The sequence below is a fragment of the Brugia malayi genome, assembly GCF_000002995.4.
Source record: "Brugia malayi strain FR3 genome assembly, contig: Bm_v4_Chr2_contig_001, whole genome shotgun sequence".
Lineage (NCBI taxonomy): Eukaryota > Metazoa > Nematoda > Chromadorea > Rhabditida > Onchocercidae > Brugia > Brugia malayi.
The window spans coordinates 4,840,410-4,855,150 of record NW_025062476.1 but is presented as its reverse complement, the minus strand read 5'-3'; the positions used below and the strand labels follow the sequence as shown (position 1 = coordinate 4,855,150).

At 31.8% G+C, this 14,741-nt stretch overlaps 4 protein-coding genes across 5 annotated transcripts; 1 reads left to right on the top strand and 3 right to left on the bottom strand.

The window, feature by feature from the left end:
• Nucleotides 1–272: 272 nt before the first annotated feature.
• Bm13686 (WD-repeat protein HUSSY-07, putative) lies at nt 273–3,568 on the bottom strand (the record flags this gene model as incomplete). Its single annotated transcript, XM_001894676.2, has 10 exons — nt 273–413; nt 827–1,012; nt 1,267–1,431; nt 1,719–1,880; nt 2,051–2,195; nt 2,310–2,422; nt 2,586–2,742; nt 2,840–2,961; nt 3,204–3,332; nt 3,440–3,568. The coding sequence occupies 10 exons, from the start codon at nt 3,566–3,568 to the stop codon at nt 273–275; spliced, it is 1,449 nt and encodes a 482-aa protein (XP_001894711.1).
• A 237-nt stretch (nt 3,569–3,805) lies between these two features.
• Nucleotides 3,806–6,237, bottom strand: Bma-pas-7 (the record flags this gene model as incomplete). Of its 2 annotated transcripts, none has more annotated exons than XM_001894675.2 (7): nt 3,806–3,868; nt 4,150–4,265; nt 4,361–4,505; nt 4,683–4,766; nt 5,142–5,303; nt 5,639–5,751; nt 6,168–6,237. In XM_001894675.2, the coding sequence occupies 7 exons, from the start codon at nt 6,235–6,237 to the stop codon at nt 3,806–3,808; spliced, it is 753 nt and encodes a 250-aa protein (XP_001894710.1). The 2 variants fall into 2 exon arrangements, with proteins under 2 accessions (XP_001894710.1, XP_042934380.1); XM_043078446.1 differs by having other exon boundaries at nt 5,645–5,751.
• A 725-nt stretch (nt 6,238–6,962) lies between these two features.
• Nucleotides 6,963–10,917, top strand: Bm9736 (Uncharacterized protein; the record flags this gene model as incomplete). The annotated part of the gene is made up of 15 exons (XM_043078445.1): nt 6,963–6,995; nt 7,270–7,395; nt 7,529–7,702; nt 7,856–7,939; nt 8,064–8,119; nt 8,311–8,467; nt 8,543–8,671; nt 8,867–8,998; nt 9,382–9,510; nt 9,757–9,863; nt 9,936–10,035; nt 10,108–10,245; nt 10,372–10,473; nt 10,553–10,684; nt 10,834–10,917. The coding sequence occupies 15 exons, from the start codon at nt 6,963–6,965 to the stop codon at nt 10,915–10,917; spliced, it is 1,683 nt and encodes a 560-aa protein (XP_042934379.1).
• A 512-nt stretch (nt 10,918–11,429) lies between these two features.
• Nucleotides 11,430–13,645, bottom strand: Bm7553 (symbol, putative; the record flags this gene model as incomplete). The annotated part of the gene is made up of 6 exons (XM_001894672.2): nt 11,430–11,561; nt 11,833–11,895; nt 11,998–12,099; nt 12,478–12,616; nt 12,890–12,999; nt 13,523–13,645. 6 exons carry the CDS (start codon nt 13,643–13,645, stop codon nt 11,430–11,432), a joined length of 669 nt encoding a protein of 222 aa, XP_001894707.1.
• Between the last annotated feature and the right edge of the window lie 1,096 nt (nt 13,646–14,741).

The window sequence follows — 14,741 nt, the reverse complement described above, 5'->3', positions numbered from 1 at the left end:
CTAAACGATAATCCACATATTAACCTAAAGTATGAAAATTTTTGATGCCAGATACATAATATTTCCTTCAAATTAAAATAGACCTCTCCTCGTTAATTAAATTCAGTATTAAAGGGGTTATGTCGTTTGGTGAAAAAGTAAAATTTCGAAACTTCCCTTTTCTATGTAAATAGTTTAGTGTATTTACATAAAAACTAAAAAGTTTAGATGAGATGAACAAATGTATTTTTGATGTGAAGAAGAGAAGTATATATAGTCATTTTATTATTCCATTATTGACGCCACAATTTCAACAATTTATCTCTTCCACCGCTAGCTACTCGAGTACCATCTGGACTCCAATCTACGGCATAAACTTCATCACCATGTCCGGGAAGATCCATACAGAGACCACGCTTATGCATGTCCCATACCTGAACAGCCAATTTGCTTTGTTACTTACTACCTATTGTCTATTGTAACGTATATAGTTTATTAGATCCGATTAACAAAGACAGTGCAACCGGAAAAGTGTAAAAATATCTCTACCCTAAACAGTAATGATACGAAATATCATTAAAAACTACTAAAATTAATCAAATGTTAACCTCAATACTCGCACAGCACTTAATTTTTATTATCTTTATTTTAACCAAATATTAACCATACAGTCGACTTTTTAGCTCTCGTTCTCGATGTAAACTTCTTATGGTTGTCATAGGCATGCTTGAGGTATAAACAGTGATAAATTCCACTGGAAAGGCTTACTGTATAGCATCCATGGTAATGGGTGATATACAGGTGAAACTTATGAAATTTACACTGATGAAGTGAGTCATTAACTTACTTTCAACGTTGAATCTGCTGAACCGGAAACTAGCAATCGACTGTCAGCCGACCAGGCTATTTGATAAACTGCTTGAACATGTCCTCGCAATGTATCGAGAAAAGTTCCTGTTCGTCCACACCACAATTTGATTGATTTATCAAATGATGCTGATGCAATATATCGTGCATTTGGAGAAAACATTACCTGAAAAAAGAGCTTCTGCACTTTGAGATAGTGAGAAGATCCCTACGAACAAAAAATGAAAGTTGCGCTGAGTTGATGGTCACATATTTCTGACTTTTGAATTTTTGGTGCTAATTATAAGATAATGGACACTTCTGTCATCTGAATGAACTATTCCTTTTGCTCTTTTTTCCCATTCCTTCATCTATTTTCAATTCTCACTTCATCTTCAATTCTGCTTTTAATTCCTTTCAAATTTATTGTATTAATTTCACCTGGTTCACGAGCTGCTGATGACCAGTCATACGCATACGAGGTTTCTTTTCATCCGTTGGTTTCCAGAAAAACAACGTAAAATCATCAGATCCAGAAACTAGTAATTCACCACATGTGCTTTTAGCTTTCTCATACCGATGTAAAGCATATTTTTGACGTGTTGGCTAGAAGAAATCAGTGAACATGATTTTTATTCAAACATCCCATTTCACTGCTCAACCATGCCAGAATGACTTGACTCAAAATTAAAGTCTAGAATATCAATAACAGTCATCACCTTTTGTGATTTCTATTCTTTGAAATCTAAAGACAATTAACAGTTCTTATTTTAAAGACCGAATAAATAAATAAACAAAAGATTCCTTCTGCAATAAAAACTATTATTTATTTCAGTTTATAACTCTCAAATTTTATCCGTCACTGTTGCATAATACTATTTCTTTTTACCAACCATATCATCATCTAACACCGTAGATTGTTCCAGAGCATTGTAAAAGCTTGTACGTAAAGCGTATTCCACATTTAAAGCCAAAGTATTGACCCAGTGGGCATGACCAACTAAAGTTCGACACAAGATACCATCCTCTGAGCGCCATACTTTAATTGTACGGTCCTGGAATAGACTGATTTCAATAAAAAATAACTCTATTTGTTTACGATAAGATTTTATATTGATAACGAAGCAAAAATTCAAATACAAATAATTAAGAAAACTCCTTACAACCTTGTAAATCACTTCATAATAATTCCTCACTAAATATTCCTTATCCTTTTGACACTTACCTGAGAACCAGTATAAATAAGTCCTTGTCCACCCCACTTCACACATGTTACCGATGCTGTATGTCCTGTCAAACATCGAACCATTTCACATTTCATGGTATCCCAAATCCTGACTTCACCATCTTTTCCAGCACTTGCCAAATGTCTTTAAAATAATATGAATCTTAAAAAGAACAAAGTTAGGAATAAATAAGGAATCAGAAACTTCTCGAAAATCAAATTCTTATTTCCTGAAAATCTGCGAAACACATATAATCACCTGCAATATGGATTTCTATGATAGGGTTCCCAGACAAGTTGATTTATCCACTGTTTGTGACTGGTCATTTTTTTGCCAATCTGCATCCCAGTTTTTGGATCCCACAAACATATCTTAACATGTTTCCATTATTTATATATATATATATATATATATTTATATATATATATATATATATATATATATATGCAGAGAGAGAAAAAAAGATAATAAACGTCAGGGATGCTAAAACTCTAGAGATAAAAGTTTATTAAAGCGTATTTCTGAAAGACATACGTGTCCATTTTTGCAAGCCGAAGCAAGCTTCTTACCATCTGGTGACCAAGCGATACATAGTACCCAATTTGTATGCCCTTTAGCAGTATGCAACGGTGTTTCTGTATTCAAATCCCAGAAGCGTACAGTTGCATCACCGGACCCACTAGCAAGCTCCCTGAAAAACCCATAGAAACTGCATAATGCAGACTAAAAAACTGATGTATAAGCTATTACAGCATCTCTGAGATGGAAAAAAATTTTTCAGCAAGAACCTTCCATTTGGGCTAAACTGCACACTAATCACCGGCTCACCATGTCCAGGAAGTGAGGAGGTACATCGGGTCACTGGTCTCACACGGAATACAGCTTCTGGATAATACAGCAGTTCAATGCTCTGAAATTTCGCTAAACATTACTTTTAAAAAAATGAAATGATATTTGTTTTATTTTTTTAATCCCTATCTTAGATTTATTCAATTCTAGAGCACCTTTATTATTCATGTTCTTTAAAGAGATAATGTTAGATAATTGAGAAACGGTTCATTCAATCAATATAAAAAAGTCATTTTTTTTGAAATCTATAAGAGCTCAATACATTTGAGTAGAATCTCCTATGAAAGTTCTACAACAAGGTACCTTTTCTACGTCAATTTTTTGTTGCGGTATTGAGCTCTTCAAAGAATCTTTAATCAAAATGCCATCTCTCGTTCCAAATGTTATTGGAATTGGATCATCTGAGCTGTCCAATAGTTGATTGCACAAAACCTATAACAAAATATACATGTGATTTAATCATTATTCCTTTTTCAAAGGCCGCAGATTAGATGTGATGAATGAAAGGTTTTCAAGTTTTTTCTGAAAAATTAAATCACCTGCAGTTGTGCGGGAGTTGTGGAGAGAGGGAGCACAATCGCAGCTTCACTGAGTTCCTGTTCATCTTCTGAGAAAATTCGCACACTGACACTGCGATCACTCTCGTCAACGGAATTATGAATTTCCATTACTGAAAAACCAACTGCTAAATCTGCAGTTTTATTTTTCCGCTTATTTTCTTTTTGGTACCTTGATCTTCCTCTACATTCACTTCTACATATTTGTCTAGTTTATCCTTGGACAAATCAAAGAAACATTAAAATCTCGTTTGTTCAAAACCAAGCAATTTCATTCACAGGGTGTATAGCCATTATTTATTTAAATTTATGGAATAACAACTAGAACAAAGCAAAAGAAATGAAAAATCAATCATCCATATCATCTTCTTCTAACTTCGTTTTAGCCCATGCTTCCGCTTCTTTTACTATCTAAAATCAACAATGATCAGTACAAACTACATATGGGATATACAATGAATAACTTTTCTATTCCGGCTTAAATAAGCTGACACATTCATAAATGATAATGACAAAATTAAAAAGTCGGATTATTAAACAGTGGTAAAGATTTTTATTCAGCAACAATCAACTAAATTAAAGGTTACAAAATATAGCCTTTTGCATGCAACTGCTTAAAGTTAGAAAAAATAATTAGAGAAGTTAATGACAAAAAAATTTTTTTCGTAAATGTTTGGCAAAACAAAACCAACATCTTTCGGAACAATCTCATGTTTTCCACCAGTAATTTCGCCTACCCAACCCATTTCCACCTGTAAATTCTTGTCTTTTGCTTCATCTCGCACCATCAAAATTATTCGTGCTGCTTCTGAAACAGAAGATTAATCCATCAAGTTCTACGAACTGTGTCAAAATAAGTAGATCTAAATTTGATGGAGAAATTCAATAAAAAACTGTATATACCATTAACCAACTGCTGCATCGGAATATCTTCAAATTTCAGCTTCTCGATTTCTGTTTTAGCTGCCTGACGATGCTTACCAATTGCCCATGCTTTGTACTCATAACACAGACCTGAAGGCTCCAACAAGAATAACTGAGAACCATTCTGAAAAATTCAACTTTTTACTATTTTGCATTAAATTTTAATTGCTCACATAACTGTTAATAGTTCACTTTAAATTACTAGCAATTCACTTTTTCCCAGTAATTTTTAGCAGTACTGAGTTTTGCGTAACAGCATGAAGAACACTCGCATTTTTCAATTGAAAAATGAAACACCTGCCTTTTTATCCCAAGCAGTCAAGAATATTGAAGCCCCAAAGGGCCTACTAATACCAAGCGTATATACATGAACATATTCGGCTAACTGAAAATCCGTTTAGATTACATAAAAATGAAAGCAATTTCATAAGAATACTACTGAACATAAGTTTACTGAAAAGAATATAAAATGAGGAAAGGATAAAATTTCTGCTTTTGTATTTCAACCCATAAAGTAAATTTTTAATTCCACAAAATAAATTTAACAGAAAACAATAAAAATAGTATGTTCAATGGACAAGCTATTTGCATACTACGAGTAACTTGAAAAGCTTTCTGACAACGTATCAAATAATATCCAAAATTTAGAATATAAATATCTACAGGGCAAAATGGATCTTAATGTTTTTCAATTTAAACTATCTTTATAAATATGTTTCAGCAATGCTGTACTTTGTAAAAATAAAAAGAATAAATCTACCTGATTTGCAAGCTTTTTGATAGGAATTGGTGCTCGATATTCTTTCAGATAATTGAGTGCCTCACTTACTGCATAATCTAGAAGTGCTCTACAATCTGGATATATGCCTGCCATCGCACAGCCGATATATTCGCCTGCATTTGCCATTCTTGGGTTCGCATTCTAAAATAACGTTAAGGTTTGCTGCTAACCAAAATAGAAATTATATCCATTTGCACAAAGTCATCAAAAAAATTTTGTGGCGAGAAAAAATTTCTGATTGTAACGCACGAAAGTGCGTTACAGTAGTAATGGCAGGATATTCTTTGACTTACACTCCTTTGACTTTTGACTTAATATCATACATGGAACTACCATAGTAAAGATTTAGGTTTGATGTTTTTTTTCTACAGTGCCGATAAGCTGCTGTCTAGTGCCACTAAGAGTGATAACAAAATAATTTGAATGAATTGAATAATACTTCTACATGAGCGATAACTGAGTGAAAAGAATAATACTTCTACATATAATTTCGAGGTAATTAGCTTATCAACTGCTGTAACGACGCCATCTTTTCCTCGTATAGCGATCATGGTACCACCATTATCAACAGCTTTTTGGGCATATTCAACTGAAAAAAAAAAAAAAAAAACTGGTTAAGGAAAAATACACTTAAACAAAGAAAAGAGAGAAAAAAGTCAAATTTTCAATAGGTATTCTAGATTTCAATCACGAAACCCCAGTATCAAGGTAAAGTTAAATGCTGGTACGATAATTCAGTTAATTTTTCCTGAAAAAATCATTATTGCAATAAATTACAGTTATTTCAAATAGAATTAATTCATTACGATCAAACGACTATCATCAGCAAAATTATCTAGTTCCAGTTAAAACATTATGGTTACCAAAAACGATTAATTTATTTCGATAATTCATTATGATTATTTCTATTCAAACTGTCACCATCTTTTTTCATTTTAATGTGATAATTAATTTAACACTATGATATTAAAAATGGAAAAATGATGATAATAGAAAATGATGTACCCTGGAAAATACGTCCATCCGGTGAGAATGTTGCAGCAGCGAGATCGTATCCAGTGCCAATCGAACTCATCTGTAAGAATATCTTATATACTAAAAATATTATTACTCGCCATTTTCTATATGACTAACTAATAAAACACGCCATTCATTAATTCATCTCACGTACGTCTATTCACTAAGCGTACGTTGAAATATTGCACCATCACTAGGCAGAATAGCTTCTCAGGGTGTCAGAATTTAACAGTTATCCCATTGTGCAACATCTTACGTAGCTCCTTGTTACTTGTACTATGTATTTGTTTTCTTAGATACACTTTATTTTGTTTACTTAATGGTTTATTCATTTATTCGTCTGCTTTTTTACGCCCATTTGCCTTTTTATCCTATTTCTTTTTCCATAACATGCTTTCATTATACGTATTTATTAGATATTTTCAAATTATTACATTCGTGTTATGCATTTCATTCATTTGCCTAAGTTAATTATAACTTAATTACTTTTTTTTTTTTTCATGTTTGCATACTCACTTACCTACCCTTTATTAGATAAATATTTCGGGGGATTTTTTTTTCGAAAAAATAAATTTTGTGAAACTTCGTACTACCATTGATTTGTTTTTCAATTTGAATAACTATTAAAATTTGTTTTCTTTCTAAACAAGTCCTAGCTGAAAACTAAATTTAATTTGAAAAATTTGAAGTTTCATTGGATTTCAGAATCTCTGAATGTATTGAGAAAGATGTAAAACCAATAGCAATAAAATGCAAGACTGGTGAAGATATACGAAACTTACAATGGGTGATCTTGTACGTGATGCGTTACGTGCCGTAAGTATTTATTTTGCATCACTGGTCGACCATTTCCCAATTTTATAGTCCTAAGAATTTGAGATTCAGCTCTCAAAACTGTCACATGTATTGAAATCGTTATTAGATGTCATTTCATAGTTTTTTTCTGACATTTCTGATATAATTCATCAACAATTTATTAGCGCTTTATTGATTAGAACGCATTAGATGGCAAAGACTGCAAATATAATACTGTTTATATTGTTGTCATGTTAAATAATATTACAATTTCTTTTAGTGTAAATTGTTACAGACGGGTATCGATGAGGAAGTGGAACAACTAATTGCGAATGCCATAGTTCAAAGTTTGAGTGAGAATCGTTCAAAAAATGCAATTAGTCAACCATCAACGGAACGGAAACTAAGGGACAAAGCCAATGTTAGAAATATTTATGTCAGTAGGATTAAAATATGGTGTGAAATATGTTCGGAGAATTCCTGCTTATTCAGCTGTTTTTTGCTAAATATTATAGATATTTTTAGTTGACTTTCACCTTTTCTCATAATTTCAGCGGCCAAACTTAGCCAGAGTTCGAGTCATAGCCGAACATTTGTGGAGGCGCTTGGAACAGATCTATGACGTCAAATTACAAACTTGGAAACGGAATGAGGAAAAAGTAATGGAAGAAATGATAATGAGGCTTCGACATGAATACAGAGAAAGTCTTTTATTAAAGCAAAAACAAGTTTGTTTATTTTCTTATATATATGAAGTTTGTTCGTATGTATGCAAAAACATTCGTTGATATTGTTTTAAAAAAAAGTAAAATTCTTTTACTTAAATTGATGATCTTTGCGTGAAGAATAAAAAATGCTGCTTCAAATGGTGAGACTTTTAGTTGGATGAATTGGCAGGGCGTAAAGATATTGAATATAAGAATAAAGAAGATTTCCTACGGGAGGATATTCGAGTGACTTTTGAGGTATTCAACTTTTTATCTTTTCTTTGCAATTAAACACTTATCAGTTCCAGTCAGTAATATTTCTTATTTTCTGAACAAAAAACTGGAATGTGAAAGAGCTTGGCGAGAAATCGAAATGGCGCAGAAAGAGTTACGATTTCAAAGGGAGTTATTGGAGAATGCTCGAGCGAATTTTCAATCGTAAGTTTGTGATCATTATTATAGCTTGCCTAATAGTTAAAGAAAGAAGCTATGAATGAGGAAATTGCATATTGCGGAATTAATAATTTATTATAAAGTAAGCATTTTTTTTTTCTTTTTGTATAATTTGAGAGTTGGACATCGCAGAAAAGTTTAGAAAGGAATTTGTGGTTTAAAATAATATAGTTCAGGAAGAAAGACAACGAACTGTGTCTTATAGAAAAAGAAAGATGTTCACTGGAGCAAATTAAGGATGGTCTAAAGATTCATGAAAAGAATCTTGATCAAAGGCTGCAGGAAGCGATTAGAAAAGCACGCGAAAAGGATAGGACTCGAATAATGCAAATGGTATATTTGTTTCATTTTTACAATTCATGTTATCACATTAATTTTGAAGAATGTTAGTGCTGGAAAGGACTTTAGATTTCTGAATGGAATAAAAAAGAAGCGATATTGTCGAAGAAATATGAACTAGTTTGGGATAAAATATGTGAAATTTCCAATGGACAAGAATTTTCTGCCAAGGAAGCAGCATGCTTTAAAAAATTGCAAGTATGTCTTTTATTTAAATGTGCAAAACCTTTCAATGTTTAATACTATACTTTTGAAATACCTTTTTCGGAGAATTCTTTGCTGAATTTTTGTGTTGGGGCAAAACAAGGACAGTAAGCAAGGATAGAAGGGTCACAATAATCTAGAAACTAAGACCTATAATTGTGGATCATTTTCAGAAGAAATTTTTTGCAGGAAAAAGTAATCCAACAACAGAGGAAACTCACAGAAACTAACGAAGCTTTACATGATGCTTTAAATATGCAACAAAAGACTAATGAAGATTTGGAAAATGTTAAAAAAGAGAAGGAGAAGTTATCTGAAACGGTTCTTTAATACAAGCTTCATTCATATATTGAGTTCTCCATATGCAGTCGAAAGTTGTGTGACATTATTGAGTAAGAAATCACGGAATAAATTAATCTCGTCTGAATGTTGATATTTCAACATCTTAAAGGATCTTAACTTATTTTTTAGACCCTGGGATGTTTTCACTACATATATATCGTTTATCGTAATATACTGTTTTTCCTAGAAATCAGTTCATTAAGTCGATGTTAATTTAAATATGAACTATAAACATAGAAACATTTTTTGCAGTGTTATTTAATCATAATATCATTTTAAATCATTTCTCTTTGCAGATATTGAAAATAAATTTTAGAAATAAATTTATGCATGTTTCACGTATTATTTGCTTCAAATTTCAGAATCGAAAATTGATGGAAAAATTAGAAAGACGAAATGCAACAATTAACAGTTTAAAAAAACAATTAAAGTTACTGGAAGAATCGGCTGCCTTACGTATCAGTGAACTGAAGTTTCAACATAAGTTAGCTGTAAGCAATTATGCATATGCTTCTTAAATTATACTTGTTTTTTGAATATTTTAGGACTTTTCCGGTAGGAAAAAGTTGGATAGAAACAATTCATTTGTCTCTATTGTGTGTCTTGTTTCCTAAGCTGTAACTAACTGTGGTTTAAAAAGATGATTAAACATAACCAATTTACGACATTTAGCTGATAATTTGGAAGATTTGACTTAGTCGGTTCAGGAATTTTGGAAAACTATGGGATCTTTTTAGGTAGACAAACTACAAGCGCTCAGTAAACAACTGGATAAGTACCGCTTTAGTACATTCAAGAAATTTGATCGACCCAGTTCTCATCCTTCTACACCAGTATCAGCAAGGTTTTTTAGTTTAAATTCATTTCATAAAATAGACCTAATTCCAGTTAATCGTTATATCAATTTCTGTTTCAGGATGACAATGATCGATTCTATGTCTTCATCAACTCCTACGGAGTCATCATTTGAGCAGCACTTCCGTGATAGAATGAAAGTTTTGGATTGTACGAAGCAGGTAGGATTATTTACAAGTTAGAAATAATTTAAAATTCCAGGAAGGAGGACATTTTTTCTTGTAAAATTTAAGGAGCTGGACTTTGCACTGAATAAACTGCGTATAAGAAGCCAATCTCACCCTTTGGATCACATTCAGTCTATTTCTTTATCACATGCTGAAACCAATGAGCTTGAAAAGCCACAGTCCAGGAATTCATCAAATCATGAGGTTAAGATGCTTTCTTCTTTTAAAATTTCATGGAGCGTTTTCTCTTATTCTATATTTTATGCTATTCTCACATGTTTTTAAAGATTGTAATCTTTAAAAACAACTTTTAAGTCTATCGAATTACAGTTACTTCAAAGGGATCCTTCAGTTATCAAGACTAATTCTGCTGATGAAAAAATGGAAATGGAACAACATTTCGTGGTGCATTCAAGTCCGGAAAATATTGAGGTCGCAAAATATTTAACCTTTAATGGAATTCTCCACCACTTATTTCATTACTTTTCCGATTACTTTTTGCGTGATTCAGAATACGGAAGGTGTGACAAGTAATTCACCGGGAAAGCATACAGTTGATCCGCTCATGGTTCGGTATATGAAAATAATTCAAAGTCAAAGGGAAAAAGTGGAGCCGCTTCTTCAACAAACATCAAAGGAAGATGTAATAATTTGAAATTTGGGAAAAGTTCTAAAAATTAAAACCTATAAGACTTTCGTCTTTTAACAAAAAGACAATTGTTATGCGAACGAAATACGCAGATTAAAGAGAATCGGTAGTTAGTGCAGAATAAAAAGCAAAAATTTTTTTAGACTCAACTATCGGAAGAGTTGTTTGTTATTGAAACAGGTGAAAGACTCAATACATCCAGTACACCAAGTGATTTCGGATGGTAAATCAAATTACCAAACGAAAAAAAAATGTATATGTGCACAGACTCTTTGTGATCTTCTAGCCATTTTTTCTCTTGTCCCTTTTAATAATTTTAACATTTCTAAAATATGTGTTTCGAACTTATCATTTTGTTATAAGATTAAAAATTTGTGTAGTTGAATATTTTATTACCTCACTGTTCTGGTAATGTAGATGTAATCAAAGAGTAAAATGATTATAATTTGGCTGGAGCCTCTAAAACCTTATCAAAAATGACAGAAACAAGATTCTTCATTATTTGCTCCTCCTAACGAGATAATTTTCTGGTATAGTGAGACTTTTAATCCCAAAAGCAAAACTTATTTATTGCAGTTGGTTAACTACCACATTATTTGCCAATATACAATATACATTTGTGAAACATAAGGAGAAACCTAAATTTAAAATTTATAAATAAATCTTGGAAGAAAAAAAGCAACAAGAATCGAAGACATGTTATCTTACTACTTTCAAAACTAGATATAAATATTACATGTCACCAGGGTCTTGCTGGAGGTCCTAGATCTAAGAGTGCAGTACGCTGAGTGAATGATGGAGGTTCGAATTTATGCTCTGGCTGGATTGGTCTGCCAGTTTGAAATAAGTCCGAATGCTTCTCTCGCAGCTCCTGAAAATTAGGAATATAAAAACCAAAGAGAGTAAAAATCAGAGCTCATTATGAAGTCAATCAATATATAGCATGAAGCACTAGATTCAGATTCTATTCTGGTGAAGTTACAAAAATAATTGATATAGGCCATCAATATGATTAAGACTGAAATTTAAGGATTATTCTGGATTTATGATTGTTGATAATAATGCTGAATTGTAAAATATAATAACGAGCAATATAAGAGCTTCTATGTTTATGGAACATCAAACAATCGGAAGCAATATACCTGATCATCCCAGAAACGTTCGCGAGGATAGCTCCGTTCATTTCCTCGTAATGTTTCCCAGCCCTAAAATGTCACACTAAAAAAATGAATCGGATAAAATAAATGTTTATCTAGTACAGCACATCATGGATTTGTCTATTTCTTTAAAAATCAAGTAAAACTTACTCTAGCCTCGTACTTCCAATAATAATAGCTAACTTCGATGAGCACCCAAGCCATAAAGAGTTTTGGTACTACAGCTCGTATCATTGAACCATAAAATATACCCTAGAAGAATTTTTCAATTCAAAATATTCATAAAAGTTAAATAGCTCATAATCCAAAAATTATGAGATTTAAGTTTGATAGATTAGTTGTTATCCAGATAAGATATATGGCAAAAGCAAAATCTCGCAAAACAATACAGCAGTAGAAAACGCATTCATAAAATTCGGGATAATGCCGTGATAAGATCAGAACAAACTTACTGAGGAAAAGATGTGGAAAAAAATAAAAATCCATGAATTTATTTTGTAGCTTTTTAAAAAATAATACTTGAGTATCCATCGACTTCGAGAATACGCATTAGATATAATCAGAAATGACAGGAAAAATGCAACAAACAAAGTGTATAGGAATTAGAAGAATAATGATGTTGAAACTTACAAACGTTGGCTTTAAGAAATGCTTGTAAAGCTTATCCAATGGTGTACGATACAACATGCGAATGGGATTAAGCTGTCTGTGCACAGCATCAACATGGATTGGCTCATCTGGATGAAGATGTTGATCCAGAACCCATTTCCTGAAGTCAAATTTAATTTATCAAGTCTTGAATTTCTATTTCAAACAATAATTTAACATTTGAATTAAAAAATAAAGCTGAAACAGTTTAAATTATATTAAAAAGGATGGAATCCTTTTTCGTGCAGTTCAATCACCAGAACAACTTGGTATCTTTTTCCAGCTTCATCATGATGACTTGTTATTTTTCCTTTTAAGACTACATTAAGACTTGATTTCAAAATAATTCAAATTTTTGATTCTCAAATGGATGGGGAAAAAATAAGTACCTTACCTTCGCCATTCTCTTTCAGCAGGAGTAAGACCTGCTGCTCGCGCTCTTTCATCAGCCATATGTAATTCTAAACTCATTGGTTCATGTTTCAAATGTGGCACTTTATCGCTCTAAAATTCCGAATTTTAAAAGACTTTACATGAATAAGCTTAAAAACTTCACACAATTAAGTTTAAAAATCAATCCAAAAATCTAAATGAAAGTAGAACACAACCAAGAAGAGTTATAACCATCACATACAGTCGGTATTTTTGTCTTGTTTTTTTGAAAGAAGCAAATATGATAACCTAATTTGAAGACTTCACATAAATAAGTACAAAAATTTCTGTAAATGAATAACCAACTTATTAGTTCACACGAACACGACATGAAGTATTACAATTACAAGTTATGACTGTTTTTGCAATCAAAATACAACATTAGTTTAGTTTGAGTTTCATTAATTGAGTAAATTATATATGTCATGATAAAAGTTGCAATATAATATGTATACTTTACAAAGATACAAGTAATCCTGCATTTTTACTAAATAAGATTGTTACTAAATTACTAAAATTCTTACTTTTCTATCATTTTCTCTCCCAATAATTATCATATGTTTACAGAAAAAATGAAAAAGTTTCAAGATGATACCTTTTGGATAATCGATGGTGGTGGTAAGCCTGATCGCGTATACGGTGAATCACCCTTCTGACGAGTGTACGGTTCAATCTCGTCTTCGTTAACTGGCATCGGTTTGTGGTACTGATTACCCATTTTGTAATCAAACTGATCTGATCTAAAATTTCAGAAAAAGAGGAAGAATGTATAAAAAAATTTAAGGCTAAGCGGATCAGAAATGATAATATTCCAATATAATTTAAATTTACAATCAAAAACGCTTTGATATTCGGAAAAGTGCTAATTCTGTGAACCAAAAATGTACATAAAGATATGAATATCAAAAAGACCTAGAATCAATGAAGAAAAGATCTCCCAACAGTGAGAATTTGTATACTCTGAAAAATAATTCATAAAATTATAGCGAACACAAAGACATTTCGTTTTTAATAAATCCCCGATCTAAGTCAATTATGTCAAAAAAAGCAAAAAAAGAAAAAAACATTTTAAGTCAGTCGTATCAAAAAAAAAAAAAAACGTCAGTTTGGAGAATGATGCAATCTTGACGTTGACGTACACAAAAAAATTTGACGTCATATACATAGAAATTTAAATATAGTAATTCTTAACCAGTAAATTATGAGAACCTAAATAAGATCTTTGTCTTTCATCAATGCACTTAGAATGAGAGAAAAATTGATAAATTAGGCGAAAACACCTGTTAACCAACACGTGGGACGCAACTTTTCATAGTATTCACGTGTTGATTGTAATTTCGTGCACTTACCTCACCCAGCTAGTGAGTATCACTTCCCGTGGTCCCGGGTAATTCCGTGGTAATAGGTACTTATACGTGTATAGAGGTTAAAATGCATGGCAAACTGGTTATATACTTACTTGAATATATATATACTTACTTGAGTACGAAAGGCCTATTATCACTTATCGTTTTCTTGCTGGAATTTTCATTACCGTCATATTTGGTAGATACATTGAATGAAGAAAGTGTTTTCTGTACTAATTTTTTGCTAATGTTCTAAATGTACTAATTTTTTCAGTTGTCTCATCATATTTGTTAAGTGTTATTCCTTCTGTGTATGTGCATGGCGATAATCATATTGTACGAGTTTAAAATGATAAAATTTGCATTGAAGTCGAGAATGATTGAGATAGATTTGACTTTTTTTTAAATTGATCTCGAAATAATCTTTCGAGATCAATTTCAGTTATTTTTGAATGATTGTCGGTATTA